Below are 24,710 nucleotides of genomic sequence, written 5' to 3' on the forward strand. Positions count from 1 at the left end.
TACACTTTAGTAACGTGTTAACACCATATACACGTTACTAATGGTCCGTTGCAAAAAAAATTGATTCTTGTAGTGCTTTTCTAGCCCCACACCCACAAACGAATCAACGCTTCTTAAGAAAGACAAAAAATGGAAACATAGAAAACTAATGCTTGCTGGGACACTCTCGTTTGGTCGCTGTCAAAGTCAAACCGGTGATATTTCTTCTTTTTTCTTTCTTTCCATTTTTTAACGTGCAAAGGGTCTGTGCGCCTCAACCCTCAAGAGCACAATTTGCATGTTCCTAATTTGACACTGCCAGAAGATTGTGGTTCCCAATTTTGCCCTCTATCCGCATAAGATGACGTGTCCTGGTTAATTAAACCACGGTTAAAAAGACTCAAAGCCAGATGCGTACGTGACTGGTTTTCATTTTTCATTTTTCCCTTTGCCAAAAATACAGCTCTGGCGACAACCAACCAGCGCCGGCCACCACCATCCGGCCTTTTCTCAACATCTCTTTCTCTCTCTCCCCCTAAAATTTTCCCTCCCTCTTCTCCCTCCCACCACCAAATACAGCTCCCGCCACCATCGTCAGTGTCTTCGCCCACCATCCGGCCTTCCCTCTCTGTTCCCCCTAAACTTTTCCCTACCTCAGGATCTGTTTCCGGTACTGGCTGCTGTCTGGATTTCTCCGCCTCCTCCTCCGTTGCTGGCTTTGAGTGTTCCTTGGCCAAGAACAAAGAACAAGGAAGAAGCAGTCTGGTGTTCTCCCGTCTTGCATCCCCATTTCTTCAACAGGACTGGCTTCTCCGGCACCGGCGGCTCTTTCTCCCTGGTGGGTTTCTCCCATGAAGGAAGCAGCAGGAGAATGAATGAAAACAGTGATTACTAATTCTCGACTAGATGAAATTCTGAAAAGCATGCAAATGGCTTAGAAGATTTTCGGCCAAAAAAGCGAAAAAAACAGTCATGATCAATATATAAAAAATGCCATGTTCTTTCGTAACTCTGACCTCAAGTACTTGCTATGAATATATTCTAGAACTACCATCACCCAGTGCTTGCCATGTTTTTTTTTTTTTTTTTGATAGGTAGAATATATAAGACCTATTGAACACTGTTCCCTGCATGTGGTTATATGCTTACAGTTTCCTGTGCAGCACTTGATGTACCCTTCATATTGAACTCATCTCCCGTCAATGCCTCTTATAAAGGCATTATACCATGAGGTTATATGTTGTTTGTAAACAATCAATGACATTTTTTCATAGTTGCTGGTAAAAAAAAAATGGTAACGTGGTACACTATGCCACGTTACGAAATGGTAACATGGCACCACGTTACCATTTGGTAACGTGGTACACTATGCCACGTTACGAAATGGTAACGTGGCACCACGTTACCATTTGGTAACGTGGTACAATATGCCACGTTACCCTTTGGTAACGTGGCAACACGTTACAAAAGAGTAACGTGGCAACACGTTACAAAATGGTAACGTGTTGCCACGTTACTATAAGTTTTAACGTGTCAGAACCTGACACGTTACCAAATGGTAACGTGTCAGAGTCTGGCACGTTACTAAAGTTCCAGTAGGTACGTCCAATTTCACCACATGTCAAACACGTTACTATCCACACGTTACTACACTTTAGTAACGTGTTAACACCATATACACGTTACTAATGGTCCGTTGCAAAAAAAATTGATTCTTGTAGTGCTTTTCTAGCCCCACACCCACAAACGAATCAACGCTTCTTAAGAAAGACAAAAAATGGAAACATAGAAAACTAATGCTTGCTGGGACACTCTCGTTTGGTCGCTGTCAAAGTCAAACCGGTGATATTTCTTCTTTTTTCTTTCTTTCCATTTTTTAACGTGCAAAGGGTCTGTGCGCCTCAACCCTCAAGAGCACAATTTGCATGTTCCTAATTTGACACTGCCAGAAGATTGTGGTTCCCAATTTTGCCCTCTATCCGCATAAGATGACGTGTCCTGGTTAATTAAACCACGGTTAAAAAGACTCAAAGCCAGATGCGTACGTGACTGGTTTTCATTTTTCATTTTTTCCTTTGCCAAAAATACAGCTCTGGCGACAACCAACCAGCGCCGGCCACCACCATCCGGCCTTTTCTCAACATCTCTTTCTCTCTCTCCCCCTAAAATTTTCCCTCCCTCTTCTCCCTCCCACCACCAAATACAGCTCCCGCCACCATCGTCAGTGTCTTCGCCCACCATCCGGCCTTCCCTCTCTGTTCCCCCTAAACTTTTCCCTACCTCAGGATCTGTTTCCGGTACTGGCTGCTGTCTGGATTTCTCCGCCTCCTCCTCCGTTGCTGGCTTTGAGTGTTCCTTGGCCAAGAACAAAGAACAAGGAAGAAGCAGTCTGGTGTTCTCCCGTCTTGCATCCCCATTTCTTCAACAGGACTGGCTTCTCCGGCACCGGCGGCTCTTTCTCCCTGGTGGGTTTCTCCCATGAAGGAATCAGCAGGAGAATGAATGAAAACAGTGATTACTAATTCTCGACTAGATGAAATTCTGAAAAGCATGCAAATGGCTTAGAAGATTTTCGGCCAAAAAAGCGAAAAAACAGTCATGTTCAATATATAAAAAATGCCATGTTCTTTCGTAACTCTGACCTCAAGTACTTGCTATGAATATATTCTAGAACTACCATCACCCAGTGCTTGCCATGTTTTTTTTTTTTTTTTTGATAGGTAGAATATATAAGACCTATTGAACACTGTTCCCTGCATGTGGTTATATGCTTACAGTTTCCTGTGCAGCACTTGATGTACTCTTCATATTGAACTCATCTCCCGTCAATGCCTCTTATAAAGGCACTATACCATGAGGTGATATGTTGTTTGTAAACAATCAATGACATTTTTTCATAGTTGCTGGTAAAAAAAAAAAAAAAATTGGGGCGCCCGTAGAAAACGCCCCTATTTAGGGGTGCTGGCCAGCTAGGCGTCCTTATTTTTTAATTTTTTTAATTTTTAATGTGCAAAGGGTCTATGCCTAAAGAGCACAACCAGTTGCACTGTTGACGGTAGGTGTAGGGTTAGGGTCATCCAACTAGGTCAGTCTATGTGGTACATAAATTTACTTAGGGTTTTTTTTTTTTTTTGGTCCTCCCCTTCTTTGTCAATACTTTGTAGTGATGGAACTTTGAAAAACTGTGGAATAAACATGATTACAAACATAATGGTAGTGAGATTTTTGTGACCAACTAACAGATAGTTTTCCCTAATTGCTTTTGAAATTGTTGTCGAAAATGTTTTGAAAGAGAAATGTGTCCTGTGTTTTTAATGTCCTTTCATTGCATAGGTCAAAATGACGGCAAGATCTCGCTCGGCCAAAGCTAGCCCCGCCAGAGGCAGCCCCTCCAGAGCCGGAGCCAGCCCCTCTGAAGTAATTTCTCTCTCCCTCTAATTTGTTGAAAATAAATTTTATATGATATGTTTCATTGTAGTGTTACTATTAATTTATGTACTTTTTTTTTTTTTTTGGTTTTTTTTTGTTTTTGTTTTTGGATGAATAAGCTGAAATATTTCTTTAGCACCAATTAGCCTTAGTAAGAGACCTTGTAACTAGACCTTAAGTACGTACAAAAACAGGATGAGTCATGTGTTTGTGATTGCTGAAAAATAGGGATTGTTAGAGAGACCCTCAGACTTCACAACATAATGTTAATTTTACCAAAATATTCTCTTCCAACTTTATTGCAAAATACTGCTTACTGAGACTAGGGTTGAAACTAGTAAACCTAGTCTGACTTGTGCAATTAAATCACAAATAAAGCAAAATCTAATATTACCTTCTTCACCTCGGTGGGAATCGCCGATGCTGGCAGTTTGGTGGTTGGCAGAGGCCGAAGGTGAGGGGGAGGGAGGACTTTCAAAAAACAGAGTATGCAAATATGGAAGAAGAAGAAGAATAATTTCGGATACTTTCTGTATTTGCATTAATGAATGAGATTACAAGAGTTTAATATTTATACAATGACCTACTACACTGAAATAGATTAACTAATCTGTAACTAATCTATCAACTGAATAACAGGTTTAACAAACTAAACTTCCTGCTCATCTTTACATTTTACACGTGATAAACACTTCTTAAATCCAGCTCATCTTTTAACAGCTAAATTCAAATTTACTCAATCTCTTGAGAAGCGCTCTTTGATGTAATTCCTCGTTATTATGTTATGTCTTAACTTGACATTGACGAGCAAAATCCTGACTTGTGATATTTGGTTTACCATTTTTTTTTTAATTTTTTGAGGTCAATTTTGTCCTTGGAAGTCATTTGACTGACTTGTGTTATTTGGTTTACCATTTTTTTTATTTTTTTTTTAAGGTCAATTTTGTCCTTGGAAGTCATTTGACTCCTTGCAATGGCTCTTCCTTACGATTTAACTGAAAATTTTAACGGATGTGTGACAATACAAAAAATTAAAAGTTCGAAACACTGAATAAAACATTTTAAACTTTGAGAGTAATTGCAAAAATGATGAAAGTTTAGGGGGTTAAGTTTAGTTTCTCTTTTTAATTTATTTTTTAACTCAACACTCTTCCTCAACAAGCCTCTCTAAGCACACAAAATAAAATCAAACTCCATTTGCTTTAGGTCTTTATACCAATTGGAAGACACTACCAGAAAAAAAAAAAAAAAGAAAAAAAAGAAAAAAAAAAACACCTATCCCGGCTAGCACCCAAAAAGTGCTAGCAAATTATATGGCTATTTGTTATAGGGGTGTCAATGTGGACGGTTAGAAACCGTTCACTAACCACTAACCGCTATAACTGCTAACTGTTTAACCGCATTAACCGCCTAACGGTTAGCAGTTATTGGGTTTATGGTTAACCACATTTTTATATAATATATTTTTATAATTATAATAATATTTATACATATAACATAATCACTTTTGATCATTAAATCACAATTTTTTTTAGATAATTAAATCACAATTTGAGTATTAATATATTATCACTATAATTTATATGATTATATCACATGATCAATTGATAATAAAATCATTTGATTACATAATAACAAATTATACATATATAATATGACATAACACATAAGTATACCAATTCATATTAATACAACAATTAAGTATCTAGAGACTTAGTTCTAATGTATGTTATAAACTTATAAGTCTATATATGTTATAAATTATAATTATACATATATGAATAATATAAATGTATAAGATCAATACTTAATCATATGATTCAATGACAATTCAAATACTTTATTTAAGTTAATTATATTATTAATGTACAATGATAATGTGATAATGTGATTCGCATTATATTTGAAGCAACATTGAGAAAGTTACCTGTGTAATCTCATTTGGAGATAATCACATTGTTACAATTTATCACAACCTAGTTCTATTTTATTGTCATTTCTTGTTTGTACCAACCAATGGCTATTTCTACGTAATATAACACTAGTGGGTTGTGTATATACGTAGAGTATCCAGCTAGTAGTGTTTTATCTTCTAATTTGAACAAATCATTTGTTGACTTGATGCTACCATTGCTTGTAGAATTCAAATGGTGGCTTTCCCCTTTGAAATTGTACAAGTTAATATATATATATAAACCAAAGGTCTTCAAAACCCAGTCACTTTTTCCTTCCTCTTTTTTTTTTTTTTTTTGGGATAAGTAAAGAAAATTAATTGCAGGTTGACCAAGCATCAATTACAATCACTTAAAATCAAAATCAAAATAAATGACACCTTAACTATGAGGGACAAATGTTAAAGTAAGAACTACTCCCAGATCCCAAGTTGAACCACAAATTAAGGGGTGCATGCATCAGAACAGAGGCCCAGATTATACAGTGACCACCATTTTAAGAAGGTCCGAATGCAAAATTTGCTAAGAAAAGGAAAAGAACGCACACTACAGCTTAAAAAAAAAAAAAAAAAAAATTGTAAGATTCAAAATAAAGGATAATGGAATATATCTATTCCACCCAAAAATAAGCACTTAACATACCAAATGCTTCTCGAATTCAAAAGAACTGAATTCAATATCACAATAGTCAACATAAACATCAAGAACAACAAACCATAAAATCTAAGAAATTTACCCAAGAAAAGTTCAAATATGTTAAAAACCCTTGTGTGCGAGGAAAAGAGAAGTAAAAGCAATTTAAAATTTTAAGAAAAAAAAAGCACTAAATTAGTCACTAAAAGCCACAAAAAACCACACAAGTCACATTTCACATTGGCAAAAGCTCAGTGCATCATCTTATAAGAGAAAGATAGCATATATAGTAACTATTATCCACACACAAATTTAAAAGACTTGCTAATAACATTCACTAAATAAGCATCAGTACGTCAACATTCCAATGAGTACAACTATTCTGCTGTTTAGGGTTAGATGATTACATATTTCCTTTTTTCTGATGAGTAGCTTAAAGGTATTACATATTTCCAAAAAACTCCTTAAACTCTCCATATGCTGAAAAATCTTCTCATGTGACCCGTTTGCCTGCACAGAAACAGCCATCCACCACTAGGTCAATGTTAAAATGCCAAAAAGAATCTGATGAAGGACACGAAAGTGTTTGTGTGTGTATGTCCACATGGATCCATGAGGAGTAGAATATAGCGAGCAAAGAAAGAGATAAGCTATGCCAGTTTGAACTCCAAATTATTCACAATCCTCAGCCAACCACAATATAATTACTAGTGTTTTGTATTTTTGCAGGAAACATGGGACGTCAATATAGTATCCACTTTTTGAATAGAGGCTACTCAACCCTATTAGGTGTTTTCTATTTTGAAAACAAACACATTAATAAATAACTCAAAACACCAAACATATCCCCAAACACATTATTACTGCCATAACTGAAGTATAATTGAAGTAAGAAAATAGTAGACATAATCAAACAAAGAAGGTAGGATCAAGAAACACTAGAATTCATATATTCATCAAGATTTAGCTCACGTACTTCTACCTTGCTTGCGTGAGTGCAGTTTAACCTTCCTTTCAAGTTCATCTGCGTCTATTCCAACAACCTTGTCCACCTGCTTGCCATTTTTTAGAAAGAAAAAGTAGGGAGCCCTACGAATTTTCCATTCTTTAGTCACGTCCTCCGCCTCAGCCTCCTCAATGTCAACTTTCAAGAAAACAACTTTCGGGTACTTCCGAGCTAAGCTTTCATAAAAAGGAGATATGAAACGGCAAGGACGAGCTTTATAGAAGTACAGGATTGCCAGGCGACATGTCGTTGAAGCAGCATTCAACTGCGTTTCCAGCTCACGAAGCGAGTGAATACCAATAACTTGATCCCCTGTTGTAAACCAAAATTATGGTAAGATAAGCCACAGTGAATCGATTAACGCAGCAAAAACAAAGAAAGTTGTGAATAATTCCTTCACCTTTATCTTTCTTATACTCCCTGACAACCAACACGGTGAAGTTATCTTCAACAAGGGGGAATCTACGCCAACGCGCCAAGGTTTGATAGATCTTAGTCTCGCCTCCTCCATTCTTGGCCTCAAAGGTTACATAATACCTCATCATATCGCAAATCTGATGCATTGCTTTCAATACCTTCACAAACTTCAGTGGAGTTTGAGGCTACACACAAAAAATATATATAATTATTGTCACCGATAAAGAAAAAGAAGCAATAACTGACTATTTCAGCATATATAAGAGACAACTTTCCTCTTAACAAATATTCGTAAGAAAGAAAAAAAATAAATAAATAAAAACAAAAAAGAAGAAACACCAACCTTGACAGCTCTTCGTTCTCTGCGCTTGTGGATTTGGTCGATTGCGCGCTCCGAAACTTTTATGCACATCCTGTTATACACCGCATTGCTTAGATTGAGTGGTTGAATTATACCAAAACCCCTGACCTCAGAAAAGTGTTCAACATCAAAGCCCTGTAACAACGAACAAGTGTTAAAGCTGCAGGCAAAGACAAAGGCGTAGTAGACTAATGGAAAATTAATTTTACTTGCATCACTCTTACAAACTTGTTCCTCGTAGCGGACCATTTCGGCGTCGGTCATGCTTCCAGATCTTCCCCTGGGCTTGTCGGTGTCGCTCTCGTCGGAGTCGCTATCGAAGAAGTCGCTCTCGTCGGAGTCGCTCTCGTAGGCGTCGGGGATAGGATTCAGGCGCGGGGATCGCCGCAGAGGAGCAGAACCCGAGGCCCGGACAGGAACAGTGACGGTTGCGTTATTAGATTTGTAGTTTCGCTTCTGTTGCTGTTTACCTTTGAGAGTGCGTTTTCGGAAATTTTGGAAAAAGAGTACAGAAAATTTTGGAAATTTTTCTATAAAACCCAAATTTAGCTGCCACCACCCTCAACTTAATTTAAAATAATTTTTTTTAAAGATTTGCAAATTATCTCCCGAAACACAATTAATTAGCTAATTTCTTATAAATAATAATTTTTTCAAAAAGATTGGGAAGATCTTTTTGTCATTTTTTAATTTAGTACATTGTAAATTAAAGCAAATGAGTTTCAACACTAATGGACCTCGACCACCAAAAGATCTGACCCATCTTCACGTTGGACCGCATAAAAATTGTTCTTTTATTATTATTATTATTATTTTAGGGGTCTGTCTTATAACTAATCTAGGGCTTCCTTTCCCATTTTATTGGAAATCGCCAGTGCTGTAGGCCAACAACCTATTTGCTGACAGAGAAACAGGAATCGAATGAATCATTAAAAAGTTTTATGGCATAGTTCAACCGGGAGAAACTCACCATCGACAACCCTAATGAAAAGGTAGTCCTCCCAACACTTCTAGGAGGAGTATGGCCCCACAACCCATTCATGGCAAAAGTAACCCGCAAGCCACCTCTGCATCTGGAAGAGCTTACTTATGGCAAAAGCCGAGGAATTCATTAATGCGGAAGAAACCATTAAAGCATTCGTAGATCAAGCGAAGAAGGAAAAATCTTCGGAGAGGAGGAAGGTCAGCCAACGACCTGGAAGAGACGTGCGAGCCCACCGCTTCGCAGCATTGCCCACACCGATCCAATGCGCCTGGCACAACCGCCAACATGTTGATGCAAACCCTGGATTCCACTGGCCAAAACCCTATCCGTTCACCGCCAGGAGGACGAAGGTTCGATAAATACTGTGAGTATCATCGGGACAAAAGGCATGACATGGAGGATTGTTATCAGTTGAAATGACTGATCGATCGCCAGACAAGAGAAAGAAAAGAGACAGAACGGGAAGAGCATCTCATCAGACGCTAATCTCCAAATTGGCAGAATGACGAGCAACAAGAACACCACCAAGTGGAACAGCAGGCACAACTAGCAGCACGAAGAGAGATCCGAACAATTTCAGGAGAATTCGCAGGAGGAAGTCCCACAAATGCTATGAGCAAGGCCCACAATCGGCGACTTCGAGCCATGGATGTATGCATAGTGGACCGCCCATTCACCAATTGGAGAATATGGCACAACAATTGAACGGCCCTCACACGTTCACCAGCGACGGTTTTCGTGGGACACACTTACCGTTCGCCAAGAAAGTAGCTGAAGCCAACCTGCTTTCCAAGTTCAAAACTGTCGCAGCTCGATTGATACGATGGGAACAATGATCTAGTGGATGATCAAGAGAACTACCAGGCTCATATGGTATTGCAAACCTCGTCAGATGCAATCCTCTGCGGTACTTTCCCGCTCACTCTCAAAGGAGCGGCTAGACGTTGGTTCAGCAGCTTACAATCCAATTCCATTGGGACTTTTGCTGAATTAGGTAAGGGCTTACTTTCGCATTTTATTGGAAATCGCCGGCGCCGTAGGCCTTCAACCTATTTGCTGACCATGAAATAGGAATTAAATGAGTCATTAAAAAGTTATATGGCACGGTTCAACCGGGAGAAACTCACCATCGACGACCCTGATGAAAAGGTAGTCCTCCCAACACTTCTAGGAGGAATATGGCCCCACAACCCATTCACGGCGGAAGTAGCCCGCAAGCCACCTACGCATAGAAACCAATAAAGCATTCGCAGATCAAGCAAAGAAGGAAAAATCTCTGGAGATGAGGATGGTCAGCCGACGACATGGAAGAGACGTGCGAGCCGGTAGGGCAGAAAACCACTTTGCAGCATAACCTGTCCTCAGGAGTTCCATCCTTAGAATACCCAAGACTGGCCCAATTATGTTCCAAACAGCCCTATAACCATGATCTTAGTGGGGTTATATATATGACACTGAGTACATGAGAGGAGCCTAAAGTATTTTCCCCGTGTACTCAAATCTTGTTTTGTTCGTAAGATATGCTATGGTTGCTTCTGTACTGTCCCCATTGTAAATATGTAACAGGTAAAAATCTTTGTAGGAGATGGATCCAATAACTTACCTAAACGCATATATTTTGCAAGGAAGAAGTCCAGTTAATTAGTTTTAGTTGCATGATTTAATTTTTCCCAAGGATTTAAGAGAGTATTGTCTACTTTCCTCCATGAAGAAGTAAAAAAGTCGTTGATCTAATAATATATATATTATTTTGGCCAAGTAATTGTTCACATAATACAGCTTCTAATAACGTCTTCTTGTTGATGTTAAGATTCTATGTTACGACCTCTGATGGAGTATTTGCTGGTGTTCTTTCTGTTCTAGTTCTTGTTGTTGTTCCTCCCGTAGAGGTGGATGTTGCTGCTGCAGTGGTGGCTGCTGCTGCTGCTGCAGTGGCGGCTGCTGTTGCTGCAGAAATTGTTGTTGGAACTGAAACTGTTGCTGGTGATTGTATTGTAGTTGTTGTTGCTGAAGCTGTTGCTCCTGCTGAAAGGTTGTTTGTTGATGGTAATGTTGTTGCAGTTGCTGCTGATACTGCTGATGGGGCTATTGCTGCTGCTGCTGCTGTTGTTGTAAAAGAAACTGTTGTTGCTGGTAGTAATAATATTGCCACATCTGATTATATTCGCTATTTTGCATATGCCCATACTGCCCATTACTTTGCATTGGGTAATGAGATGTCTGAGAAGAAGCAGGTGGAGCTGGCAGTTGAGACTCAGATGCAGTGGCAAAAATCTGTTGCTGCGTGTTTTGCGTAGGCCAGGCATGCTGCGTTGGTATATTAGTTTGAGCAGCTGCTGCTTGATACTGATTTTGTGCTTCGCTGCTTTTGTACTTGTGTATTTAGAGAAGGCAAAGGCTAACTAGAACAACCTTGGGGTATTTGGGGATCCATTTCAGCCTGTAAGTACTGTTGAGGAGACTCCTGCCGCTGTTGACGTGGTTTTCGTTGTGAATGCTGGCCACGAAAACCAAATTTAGAATTTCTATGAAATCTATCAGAATTATTCTTTTGACGCCAGTTTCCACCAATATGCAGCAACCTGGGGCTGTCTGAGTGGCTGTGTTGGAATAAGATTTTGATGGCTCATTGAAGATGAGGAATTAACCACTTCAATTTCAGTTCTAGCAGAAGCTTGAGCATCTAATAGGCCGTACAAGGAAGCATCTGGACTAGCCTTACAACTGCTCTCTCTCATGCTTCCATTTGACACACAGGTTTCTTCAGGAGCTTCCCGCTTGTAAGATGTAGAGGGAACATAATCTGGAGATCTATCATTCTGAGTGTGCAAGGAGAGATTCTCCAATGAAGGTGGCTTCATGTCTTGTTCATACTGTTTCTGAACATCATACTCTTTTAAGTATTCTTGAGAAGCTTGCACAAATTTAGCTCCGTTAGCGACTTTACTAACTAAGTCTACGGATGAAACATTTTGTTTGTAAGTATCTTCTCTAGGCTGCTTGGAAACTTCTTGAGATGCATGTTTCATTCGTATTAAATCCAAAGATGACACACTTGGTTCAGGAGAATCTCTTTTGAGCTGCTGAGGAACTTTCAGAGATAGCTGTTCTCCTTGTACTAATGGCACATTTGGTTTGGGACTATTGCCTCTGGGCCATTCAGAAACTTTTGGAGATTCCTGTTCTAATCTTTCCTGTAAGCTGTTATCAGCTTCACTTGACTGAAGTTGGTCAATGGTAACTGACTCAAACTGATTATCATTATTGTCTAAAGATGGTAGTCTCTCTTCTGATATGTTACTTGGAGCCTGGGTATCAGGACTTTCAGTTGGTGACATTTTATCGTCTTCTAAAGGCAGCTGGATCAAGAGGCCAGAACTAGAATCAAAAGTTTCTTCTCTTACTTCCTTAGCCAGTTTCAAGGCTTTTGCATCGGTAGTTGGGTGCTTAGAAGAAGCTGTCCTTAGAGAGTGTGGAAACAATCTTATGTGCCGGTTCCATGTACTTGTTAAATCATGGATGGTTCCACAAAGGTCAACAAACTGCTGCTACCATATATTTGTAACAAGTGAATTTTGATAAAAAAAAAATTTATAATTTTTAAATTAGGAATACATGTAACAAGGAAATTGTACAGCATTGCATAAATGTCTGAGAAATAACTGCATGAAGCGATTCAAGATAGCTATTAGGTAATGATCTAATCCTACCAACTGATGTAAAGCTAGCATGCTTTTTTCTTTGTAGTTAGGGATTGGGAGGGTAAGTGATGAAGAAATGGGTTTGTTCAAATGAAACACATTAAACTACAGCACATGGAAGAGAAAGATACATACTCACAAACCATGAAGATATCACACTTCCTCCCCAAAAAAGAAAAAGAAAATAGAAAGTTTGCGACTCCATAGTATATTGCCCATGAACAGAATAGAGGACACTGCAGCATATACTGAGTTAAAAGAGAGATTCTGACCTCTAAATATAAGCTTGAAATATCCTCCGCATCTTTCGCATCCAGTCCTTGAGATATTGCATTAGCTATAACAGACTCTACCACATTTATGTGCCTTGGCCCTTCATGCATCATTGTGAAGTTTATCAGCTCCTGCAAAGGAACAATCAAGCATCAGAAGCAATACCAACTTTTTATATAGTTTTGGCACTGCAACATGATTGTCACCCTTACTGCCTTACACAACCTTTTGTAGGGTGATAAATACTCCTGTCAATCTTTTGTACTTCAAGATTTAAAAAATATGTAATAAAAAAAAAATTGTAAACTAGGCAGATAGATACTTTTATGCTGACATATAGTCATTGTTTCCTACAGGTGTATTGATTTTGGGAAGCAATGATATGATTAGATGGAAAAGACAAGAAAACCTTTAGAAGTAATTTGCAGTTAGGCACATGTTTGATGCCGTCCACTAAGATATCTCTGGCAGCATCTGCACTACCAGTACTCTGTAAACCAAAAAGAAACAAAACAAAAAAGAGTGAAAATCAATGATCATATGGTCCATATCTGATATCAGCGCTGCAGCGCATCTCTATCAGCATTTATTTATGTAGAATTAATAAATAAAAAATAACAGCACATATTTGCAAATTAAAGGAAGCAACATGGAAAGAAAGTATACAAGATATACACCTAACCAGAAAAAAGAAAAAAATATCAAGAAAATCATGAGTGGCTACAAGCAAGTATTCTGATTTGAAGTCAATCTGCAAAAATGATATTCAAGTTCTCCTCAAGCATATTCACCACAAAATACATCTAGTATAACATGTTCTTATAATATTCACATTGTTCAATATATGATTTCAGTGCAAAATGTTATTTCATTCAAAAAGCTAAGTTAATAAAACTACACTTAAGTAGTTTGGGTGGTCCTAAATTAGATTGTTTGGCAGGCAGCAAATTCCCACCAGGACTGGACTAGGAAAATATGTCTAGTAATTTGATTTCTATATGTAAGGTAAACCTAAAATATCTCTAGTAATTTTTATAACTTCTATTTTTTCGCATCTTGCATACAATTATTCACTCATATTTTGATTGTCTCCCAGGACATTAATTAGCGGTTGAATGCCTTATAAACCATGATCTCAGGATACAAAAATATCAAAATATCAATTTTTAAAAGACTTGGAACAGCCAAAGAGTTCCTTCTAAGCATATGACTTTTAGCAAAACAAGACATGTATACATATTTCCAAGTACAATGGAGCTTTTCACTAAACAGGAACACCACATTTTACCTAAATCATTGAAGATCTTCTATGACTTCTTGCGCAAAAGAAGATTTAACTTGTGCTTGTTCATGTCTTGAATTGCCCATTAACTTTTACAGGTGAACAAGACGGTCACAATTTCGAATTTAAACCTTTTAACTTGTCATACTTGTTCATGCCTTGAATTGCCCATTAACTTTTACAAGTAAAAAAGACAGTCACAATTTCCAATTTAAACCTTTTAGTTTAGAAGCCAATTCCATCACACATCAATATTGTTTTTTTAATGAATAATTTATTAAGAGAAAAAGGAATTGCCCTTATACATAAAAAGAATACAAGAGAGACAACCACCCTAAAGGCATCTAAAATCTAGCAAGTCAACAAGATCTACAAGATTTGAAGAGAAATTAGGAACAAAGACTTCTTTTTCTTGATAAGTAATTGAAAAGCTTATTAAAAGCATGAGGCGTCCATACGTACACAAGAAGTATACAAAGGAAAAACCCCATCAAACCCAAAAAAAAAAACACCCCCAAAACCTAACAGAAACAACCAAGAAAGACCCCACAAACACCCTAATGTCACACAAAAACCACCTGAACCCCCACATAAAGACACCCCCAAAAACTGCGCACACCACTAAAATACGACAGCCTTCCTCAAAATTAGAATAAAGACTACTGCCCAATGTAAGAGAGATCTTAAAAAAGAGGGTTTTAAACAAAGTACATTGGACTCGCATTCCTCAAAGAGGTGCCGATTTCTTTCTCTCCAAATGCTCCATCACAAATCAATATTAACCCTTCCATTTTAAGAAATCCCAAGAATTGTCTAGTTGAAAAGTCAATAGGGCCAATCTGGACAATATTTAGGACATCCTAAAATAGAATAATTAGAGATAATATATAAACATATTCTTTGCTTTCTTTGACGTTTAGGGTCAATTGGAAATTTTGGAACATAACCCTCATACACAAAAAGAATACAAGAGAGACAACCACCCTAAAGGCATCTAAAATCTAGCAAGTCAACAGATCTACAAGATTTGAAGAGAAATTAGGAACAAAGACTTCTTTTTCTTGATAAGTAATCGAAAAGCTTATGAAAAGCATGAGGCGTCCATACGTACACAAGAAGTATACAAAGGAAAAACCCCATCAAACCCCACTCACCCAAAAAAGAAAAACACCTCCGAAACCTAACAGAAACAACCAAGAAAGACCCCACAAACACCCTAATGTCACACAAAAACCACCTGAACCCCCACATAAAGACACCACCAAAAACTGCGCACACCGCTAAAATACAACAGCCTTCATCAAAATTAGAATAAAGACTACTGCCCAATGTAAGAGAGATCTTAAAAAAGAGGGTTTTAAACAAAGTACATTGGACTTGCATTCCTCAAAGAGGTGCCGATTTCTTTCTCTCCAAATGCTCCATCACAAATCAATATTAACCCTTCCATTTTAAGAAATCCCAAGAATTGTCTAGTTGAAAAGTCAATAGGGCCAATCTGGACAATATTTAGGACATCCTAAAATAGAATAATTAGAGATAATATCTAAACATATTCTTTGCTTTCTTTGACGTTTAGGGTCAATTTGAAATTTTGGAAGTTTTCTCGAGTTTTTAGGAAGGGTACTTGACAACAAATGGCTTTTTATCTAAAAAATAGTGCATTAAATGATGTCCCCTTAAGCCAATTGATTTTGGGCTGATACAACCCATCAAGTATGAGGTGGTGAGTCAGGAAGTTGATTTAAATCCAACAATGTACGTCTTAATTACCAAATAGAAGAAGAAATTGATGTCCCGCTATGAGTTGGATTTCTTAAGGTGGACAAACAATTCAGGACAGATGGAGTAACTAATAATTGAATTGACAGTAAAAAGGTTAGCTCACCAAAACTAGTGTGGAATGTATTCTGTTTGGAATGCTACTCAAACGCTAAAACTCTTAAATCTCCCTTATGGAAATGCCTCCCCACTCTCAACCCCCGAGCATATTCCCATTCATGCCATAAGGGTTTAAGTTTTTCATTCTGCAAAGATGGGGCATTACTCCAAAAGATTTCCTGGAACATTAGATGTTAGTAGTTATGGAATTGTTGTTATTAACATATTAAGTTTACTCCTAGTAATCCTTTTATCAGAATTTTACATCACGAAATATAAAGTATAAACTATTACCTGTTTCATGTATATATGCCTTGCTCTCCCTCTCATTGTCTTTCTCTCTCTCTCTCTTATTTTTGGGGGCATATGAGCTCTAGGTCAGAGTTGTTCCCCCACCCCCCCCTTCCACCCTTAGAATGGGGTGGAGTGTGAGGTTGTAAGTTCAGGACCTACTGGGAGCATGTGTAACTTACATTTTCTTTTGTGGCTGTCCCAAAATATTTGTCCATTTCCCAAAAAACAAGAATAGTTTTCTACACTTCCAAGGCACCGACAACCTTTGTCAACTGTATTTATGACAAGAAATATGATTGCTTTTTAAGTTTTCAATCTAAAATTACAGGGTGATATTGGAAAGATGAAATATTGAGGTAGGATGGTTTCCTCAAGACCTGCACATTTTCAAGTAGGACAGTAACTTAAGGACATGGAATAGTAATTTGTCAGACCAGCAGTGAAGTAAGAAATGTTGGTGCTGTAGCTTTATAATTTAAACAAAAACTAATAGACAAAATTACAATGAAATTAATAAATTTGGTGCAATGGAAAAATATAAATATGTTTATAAGGAACATACTTTCAAAAAAATTAGTGTTGATCGGTCCATAGCATGATTAGCTATTTCTCTTCCCCCTTAGATTCCATGAATTTCACGTAACCCATCCAGAATTCAGGATAACTGGCACAGGGAATCAAGCACCTCTCATAAAGTTCAACAGCCTATCAACATAAGAGAAAATGTTTTAGATATCCTAAGAAAACGAGGAAGGGGGAAGGGGGGTGTGCACGCAGAAAGGAAACATGCATAGAGGCTTGACATGGAAATAAGACCTCCGAATATTAGCTTCAAAACAGCAAAATCTTTCAGCCAACTGGCATGCTTCCTTGTATAACCATTCTCCCACTGACAGAGAACAGATATTTCTGCAGTGCTTTAGATCTTGCAATGCCATCAGATGGATCCAACAGGCCTTTTACGATTGAAGAAATCTCGTCATTCTTAAAACATATTGACACTTCGTTATCAAGCACAGGCTCTGCTTCTCAACAGCAGAAACGCTCTGGCATTCTATCTCCTTTTCCAAAAAAGCAACCGACTTCTTAAAACTGAAGATAAATGGAACTAATATCAGGTAAGTACACAATTTAAATGGACAAACAAACATAAGAAAAATGATGGTAAAACATTGGGCTGGAATCACAAAAAGAGTAACCAACGAGAGATAAATTCAACAGCAAAGAATACATTATGGAAGATCTTGACAACCATGAAACACAAAGTCCTTACACAAATACATAGTACCACAAAAATACAAGTGGTCATCAAAGAACCAATCAATCTATAAAATTCTGTACAACTCCCTGGTGAATTGCTAACAAGAATCGTCCAAGCAAGCCCAATATATCACTTCAGTTACAATTGGTACAATTGGGCATAGTTTAAGTATCTCAGATACAACTTGACAACAATCAATAAAGTCAATATTGTATAAGTTAAATATTGAAAAGGGTAACACATTGAGTAATTCTATTCATCACCCTCTTCCCCCCCACCACCCAAAAAAAAATCCCCTAATACCTATGTGGTGCAGTCCCCCATAGCATTTGGTGAATGGAGATTGGTTGGGAAACTTCACATAGGTGATGAGAGAAGGAAGGATGTATCATCATTACTCTCATCACACGTTACTTAACCCACATTTTGGAATAATCAAACCGGGGGGGAGGAGAGAAAAAAAAAATAGAATAGACAAATAGGTGTGCGATCTCTTTTTTAGGTAACCTTTTTTTTTCTCCAGATAAGTGAAGGCTAGCAAATTCATTGACCTACTCATTGAATAATAACGATATAGACATAAACCTATTACATATCCAGTGCATTACTCTTTTTTTTTTTTGATAAGTAATGTAGTATATATCAAAAAAGCACAAAGCGCCTCTAAGTACATAATAAAGTATACAAAGGAACCCAACCAAACACCCTAACAAACCAAAAACCCAAAAAAACCTCTAAGTACACAAGAAAGTATACAAGGAACCCAACCAAACACCCAAGAAAAACCCTAGTGCACCTCAGGGGGAAACCTAGTGCACCTCAGGGGGAAAGGAAAATGCATTTTTCGACCCCAAAAATCTCTGCCGACGCTGGCCCTTCACCGGAGAGATGGAGCAATCTAGATTTTTGAGCTCCCATCCCCTTAACCTTAGGAGTAGAAGCTTCAACCACGGGCTCCCTCTTTTCAATGACGGAAAAAAGGTCCCGAAGTTTTTTGTCTTCACCTCCCCAAGACAACCCCACAACGGGAGTGAGGTTCATCGCATCAAGCACCCTATCGGAATAGCCTCCTTCCCTTCCACCGAAGTATCAACCACAACCTCGGCAAGCAGGTCCTTGTTCTTATGCAGCTGCTTTGCTACTTTTTCCTTCACCCTTCGGGTATACCACAGTTGGGACGTGGAAACAGAGGAATAAATGGGAGTACCACTCTTTGTCATGGGAGTACCAGTGCATTACTCATTTTCTTGGCTAACATAATAAGCTAAAGCCATCTTCACTTTCTATGCTAATAGTTCCTTTGTTCTCTATTTATCAACCTAATTACATGATGGTTCAAAATGAGAAATAGTTATCAATCCAAAATTTTCTCATAATTAATCATTGCAATTACTTATTTGGAAGTTTTTCATTTCTTTAGATAAGTAGATATTGCTATTGAAAGATACACCTAATAAGGGATCCACTATGTATCCTTTAATTTGCACAACATGCTAGCAGTATCAATCAGTCCATCATGACATACTGGGAATGTTTTTACCAGCCCATTTCACAGCTGGGACATCTATCACGATTAATCGTAATATGATTTATTTGCAACAACCTGTTTTGGGTCTTCAATTTATTTGAATAGGATGATGCCTTAAGGTCAACTGGAAGAAGAGGTGGACTACCGAAAGATCTGACCCATATTCACGTTGGACTGCATAAAAATTGTTTTTTAACTGATTTTTTTTTCTTCTTTTTGGTAAGTGTCTTATAACTGATTTAGGGCTTCCTTTCCCATTTTATTGGAAATCGCCAGCGCCGCAGGCCGGCAACCTATTTGCTGACCGTGAAACAGGAATTGAATGAGTCATTAAAAAGTTATATACTCACCATTGATGAACCTGATGAAAAGGTAGTCCTCCCAGCACTTTTGGGAGGAATATGGCCCCATAGCCTATTCATGGCGGAAGTAGCCCACAAGCCACCTCAGCATCTGGAAGAGCTTATGGCAAAAGCCGAGGAATGCATTAATGCGGAAGAAACCATTAAAGCATTCGCAGATCAAGCAAAGAAGGAAAAATCTCATTTGCAGTCAGCTAAGAACTAATCTAGGAGCAGCAAAAATCAATAATTAATAGTAACTGAAGCAATAGCAGTAAAGTTGAAAGAGTAATCAAAATGTACCCACTAGAGCCAAGTCATCCTAATAGAGTTGTATCTTTAGAAGAGTAGTGCCCAAGTGCACACGATGTGCAAAAGAACTCTACCCCTCAAGGTGCGTAAACAGAGAGAAGACACAGAATTGATATCGTGCAAGCATAGAAGTGTCATTTCTGTCAAAGCTTGCCTATTCCTCTCCATCCACATAGTTCCAATCAAACACAGAGATAATGTTATAAGAATCTTGTCTCTATTCTCCAAATATCTCAACCCATTAGTTTTGTTAGAGACCTTGGCATCACCTGATGCACAGCAAACAATATAAAAGTCAACTGCCACATCTCACTTGCTACTGAATATTTGAAACAGGAAATGGCCCACCAGTTCGTCAGATCTTATGCACATGCAATTCATAATGAAGGAATCTATATTCATCAAAATTTTCAACCGTAAGGATGGCAAGACGTACAACACTTTCTTCTTCTATTTTTTTTTATTTTTGACAAGCAAGTTGAGTTTATTAAAAAAGAAGAGCATCTTCAAATACACCTGATGTATATGCAAGAGGCCCTCCTAGAAGAACTACCCTCTAAGATTTAATGAATAAAGAATTTCCAAAAGGAAAAAATATGATAAAATTTCCCCTCCCAAATATGAAGAGGGAAGAGGAGGAGAAGATTGGGTTTGTCCATAGAAATTTGGTCTACTTTCTTGCATTTTAATTAAATCACATCATTTTTGCACTAATTCAAACATAGATTCTTGATCATCATCAATTCAAACATAGATTCATATCCATAACACGATCCCTATCATCCATTTGCCCATGTATCATAACATAAGTTTCTAATTCAAATTCATAGCACTACTTTCACCTGATCCAACAGTAGAAACCTATAATCCAGCATAGCCAGCCATACGAGGATTTTCACTAAGAAGGTAAAATTACTTATTGAGAACGCTAGGTCAGTCAGTTAAGCTCTGAACAGGGGAGCATAAATTTAATCTCTACTAGCATAATGCATCTCAAACCCATACCTTCTTAATAAGAAATAGTTTCCTCTATATCTTTAACCCATTTGCCTAGTTTGATATTTTCAATCTAATTAACTGAACTAAGCCTTTATTCTAACTAAAGGTATTCAATTTAATTATTGAAATAAAATATATCTTCAAATATCTATTATCACTCCAAGAGTAGTCTTGATGTGTCTACATATTGTTATATGTGTATTATATCAAGGATTTAGCACAGAGAATCACTAATTGCTACTTATGTAGACGACACAGAAACGGGTTAAATGAATAATGTATATTATACTGGTTACAACCAGACTAATTTCCCCATAAAGTCCCTCTTTTTGAACTCTACCTCCCAACTCTCCAGCTATGCAACTAATTCAAATATCACTCTGCATGAAAACAAATGTCTAACTGCAAGCTAGAGAGAACTTCAGTAATATTAGGAAGGACGAAATTCAGACTGAGAGCTAAGAACAGTTTTGGATATAGGAGTGGAAATCATAGCATAATAGAGTACGCATTCAATAACAAGAAAATCAGAAATCAAATTCTAGAAGAACAGTGTAGGAACTACTGAATCAGCTTAAAAGGTGGTTCCAAAAAAAAAAAAAAAAAAAGGTCTTCAAAACCCAGTCAAAGTTTTTCCTTCCTCCTTTTTTTCTTTTTTCTTTTTTTTTTTTTTTATTCTGGGATCAGTAATAAGAGAACTAATTGCAGGTTGACCATGCATCAATTACAATCACCTAAAATAAAAATCAAAATAAATTACACTGTAACTATGAGGGACAAATGTTAAAGTAAGAACTACTCCCAAATCCCAAGAGGAACCACAAATTAAGGGGTGCATCAGAACAGAGGCCCAGATTATACAGTTCTCTTTGAAATGCATCCTGTGTCTTGAGATCTTAGACATAGGTAATGCTTTTTAAGGTCCGAATGCAAAATTTGCCAAGGAAAAGAAAGTACACTACAGCTTAAAAAAAAATTTGTAAGATTCAAAATAAAGGATAATGGAATAATTCTATTCCACCCAAAATAAGCACTTAACATACCAAATGCTTCTCGCATTTAAAAGAATTGAAATTCAATATCACAATAGTCAACATAAACATCAAGAATAACAAACCATAAAATCTAAGAAATTTACCCTAGAAAAGTTCAAATAGAGAATAAAACAAATATGTTAAAAACCCTTGTGTGTGAGGAAATGGGAAGTAAAATCAATTTTAAATTTTAAGAATAAAAAAGCACTAAATTAGTCACTAACAGCCACAAAAAACCACACAAGTCACATTTCACATTGGCAAAAACTCAGTGCATCATCTTATAAGAGAAAGGTAGCATATATAAAACCCTTGTGTGCGAGGAAAAAGAATAAAAAAGCACTAAATTAGTCACTAAAAGCCACAAAAAACCACACAAGTCACATTTCACATTGGCAAAAACTCAGTGCATCATCTTATAAGAGAAAGGTAGCATATATAGTAACTATCTACACAGATTTAAAAGACTTGCTAATAAGATTCACTAAATAAGCATCAGTACGTCAACATTCCAATGAGTACAACTATTCTGCTGTTTAGGGTCAGATGATTACATATTTCCTTTTCTATGATGAGTAGCTTAGGGGTATTACATTTTTCCCAAAATCTCCTTAAACTCTCCACATGCATGTCACTGCTGAAAAATCTTAAATGCGACCTGTTTGCCTGCACAGAAACAGCCATCCGGGCAAAAAGAATCTGATGAAGGACACGAGCGTTTGTGTGTGTATCTCCACAGGGATCCATGAGGAGTATAATATAGTGAGCAAAGAAAGAGGTAAACTACCAGTTTGAACTTCAAATTATTCACAATCCTTAGCCAACCACGGTTTGCCGCAATATAATTACTAGTGTTTTGTATTTTTGCAGGAAACATGGGACGTCAATATAGTATCCACACATTAATAAATAACTCAAAACACCAAACATAACCCCAAACACATTAGTCACGGCAAACATAAGCAAACTTATTACTACTATAATTGAAGTAAGAACATAGTAGACAGAGTCAAACAAAGAAGGCAGGATCAAAAAACACTAGAATTCATATATTCATCAAGATTTAGCTCACGTACTTCTAGCTTGCTTGCGTGAGTGCAGTGCAAGCTTCCTTTCAAGTTCAATTGCGTCTATTCCAACAACCTTGTCCACCTCCTTGCCATTTTTTAGAAAGAAAAAGTAGGGAGCACTACGACTACGAATTTTTCATTCTTTAGTCACGTCCTTCGCCTTTGCCTCCGCCTCATCAATGTCAACTTTCAAGAAAACAACTTTCAGGTACTTCCGAGCTAAGCTTGCATAAAGAAGAGAAATGAAACGGCAAAGACGAGCTTTATAGAAGTAGAGGATTGCCAGTCTAGATGTCATTGAAGCATCTTCCAACCGCTTTTTCAGTTCACTAAGCGAGTGAGTACCAATAACTTGATCCCCCGTTGTAAACCAAAATTATGGTAAGATTAGCCACAGTGAATGGATTAACGCAGCAAAAAAAAAGAAAGAATTGAACAATTAAATAAATTAATCTCCTGTAAGTGCAATTCCTTCACCTTTATCTTTCTTATACTCCCTGACAAACAACACGGAGAACTTATCTTCAACAAGGGGAAATCTACCCCAACACCCCAAGGTTTTATAGATCTTAGTGTGACCTCCTCCATCAGCAAGAATATTCTTGGCCTCAAAGGTTACATAATACCTTTGAGGCCAATTTTATATACCGTATGATGTATCTACTTACTGAGTATTCAACTCACCCTTTCATATATTTGTTTTATGATTTTAAAACAACCCAGATTAAGTTATGGATGGTTCTACAGGCCAGGGAAACTAGAGGACAAAGTCTCTGTAGAGAAGTTGAATAGGTGCGCACCTAGCACGTTGATGTTGCTCCAATATACTTTATTCGATTAGACTAAAGGTTTAAAGTTTTAAGTTATATGAGATGAGTTGTAGTTTTTTTTTTTTTTTTTTTTTTTGAAACATATCATACTCATTCATTGATAAAAGTTGTGAGCCTAAAGCTCTTACAAACAGAGCAAAAAGCTCTGAAGTAAATCATAGCCGAAGCTAAAGATACAGTCATCAACAACAGACCAAATCAACCAAAACACAGCATCCGCTAACCTATGACTAAATATCAGGTTTGAAACTCAGATCTGCATCAAACAGACACCATCTAATGCATAGGTAGTGCTTATTCCTCGGTCTTGAGAGCAAAACCCCCAAGCCGATACTTATTCCTCGGCCTTGAGAGCAAAACCCCCAAGCCGATACTTATCCTCCTCGACTCGAAAGCCAGGATAAAGTTCACATCCACAACCTAAGGTTTTGGACCAGTAATAATGGGCAGCAACCGGGCGCAACAAAGCAGAAGGAGAGAGCCTTATTACAAGCATAAATAAAACCATACAGGGAAATAAAGTCTAAAAAACTAATCAAGGGAATCAAAAACCCAAAAACCAAAATCAACGAGACAATAAATTACTCAGAAACAGAGGCCAAAAATTGAAATATTAAGCAAGAAAAAACGTGAACTATGGAGAAAAAATGTAATATTTTCTTAAAGACCCAGTCGATACCAACAATAATCGTCCAACAGCAAGCAATCATAACCTCCAACCCTTTATAAATCAACTCAATTTAAACTACAATGTAAATCCCCATCTAAACCCTAAATTTACATCTCAAATCAGAACAATTAAAAGGGAAAAATCCTTACCTAGTCTTGAGCTTTCTTCCTCCACACTGGTTTTCCCCTCATACGTCGATCGGTGGCTAGAGCTGCTGCGGGATGGCACCGGCAGCCATCAATACGTCAGACTCGAAAACTCTATCTCTCAGCTCTTTCTATCGGACTCGTGTTCTCTCTCTCTCTTCTCTGCGCCCGAGTCTCTCTCTTTCTCTTTCTCTCAGATCGTCTCTCTCTCTCGGCATGGCGTTGTGTGAATCACGGTCCTAACTCAATAAGGGAAGAAAAATGAAGATGAAGGACAACAGAAAAAACAAAAATCGAGCGTGAGATTGTAGAAGCTAGTGCATATT

General features: G+C 37.6%; 2 protein-coding genes across 6 annotated transcripts; both read right to left on the bottom strand.

Moving 5' to 3' along the window:
• Positions 1-6,207: 6,207 nt before the first annotated feature.
• On the bottom strand, positions 6,208-10,136 carry LOC132169389 (uncharacterized). Its single transcript, XM_059580426.1, has 8 exons — positions 10,118-10,136; positions 9,890-9,984; positions 9,647-9,811; positions 7,991-8,326; positions 7,760-7,912; positions 7,400-7,601; positions 6,970-7,311; positions 6,208-6,503 (listed from the first exon to the last, which is right to left on the bottom strand). The coding sequence occupies exons 1-8, from the start codon at positions 10,134-10,136 to the stop codon at positions 6,487-6,489; spliced, it is 1,329 nt and encodes a 442-aa protein (XP_059436409.1). The 3' UTR covers positions 6,208-6,486.
• Positions 10,137-10,470: 334 nt separating this feature from the next.
• Positions 10,471-24,641, bottom strand: LOC132170550 (uncharacterized). Of its 5 annotated transcripts, XM_059581565.1 has the most exons (7): positions 24,388-24,641; positions 22,745-23,089; positions 17,010-17,254; positions 16,756-16,898; positions 13,146-13,226; positions 12,736-12,867; positions 10,471-12,307 (listed from the first exon to the last, which is right to left on the bottom strand). In XM_059581565.1, exons 4-7 carry the CDS (start codon positions 16,783-16,785, stop codon positions 11,306-11,308), a joined length of 1,245 nt encoding a protein of 414 aa, XP_059437548.1. In that variant the 5' UTR covers positions 16,786-16,898; positions 17,010-17,254; positions 22,745-23,089; positions 24,388-24,641; the 3' UTR covers positions 10,471-11,305. The 5 variants fall into 5 exon arrangements, with proteins under 5 accessions (XP_059437548.1, XP_059437550.1, XP_059437549.1 ...); XM_059581567.1 differs by lacking the exon at positions 22,745-23,089 and having other exon boundaries at positions 17,010-17,251; XM_059581566.1 differs by lacking the exon at positions 22,745-23,089.
• Between the last annotated feature and the right edge of the window lie 69 nt (positions 24,642-24,710).

Source organism: Corylus avellana, chromosome ca2 (assembly GCF_901000735.1).
Source record: "Corylus avellana chromosome ca2, CavTom2PMs-1.0".
Lineage (NCBI taxonomy): Eukaryota > Viridiplantae > Streptophyta > Magnoliopsida > Fagales > Betulaceae > Corylus > Corylus avellana.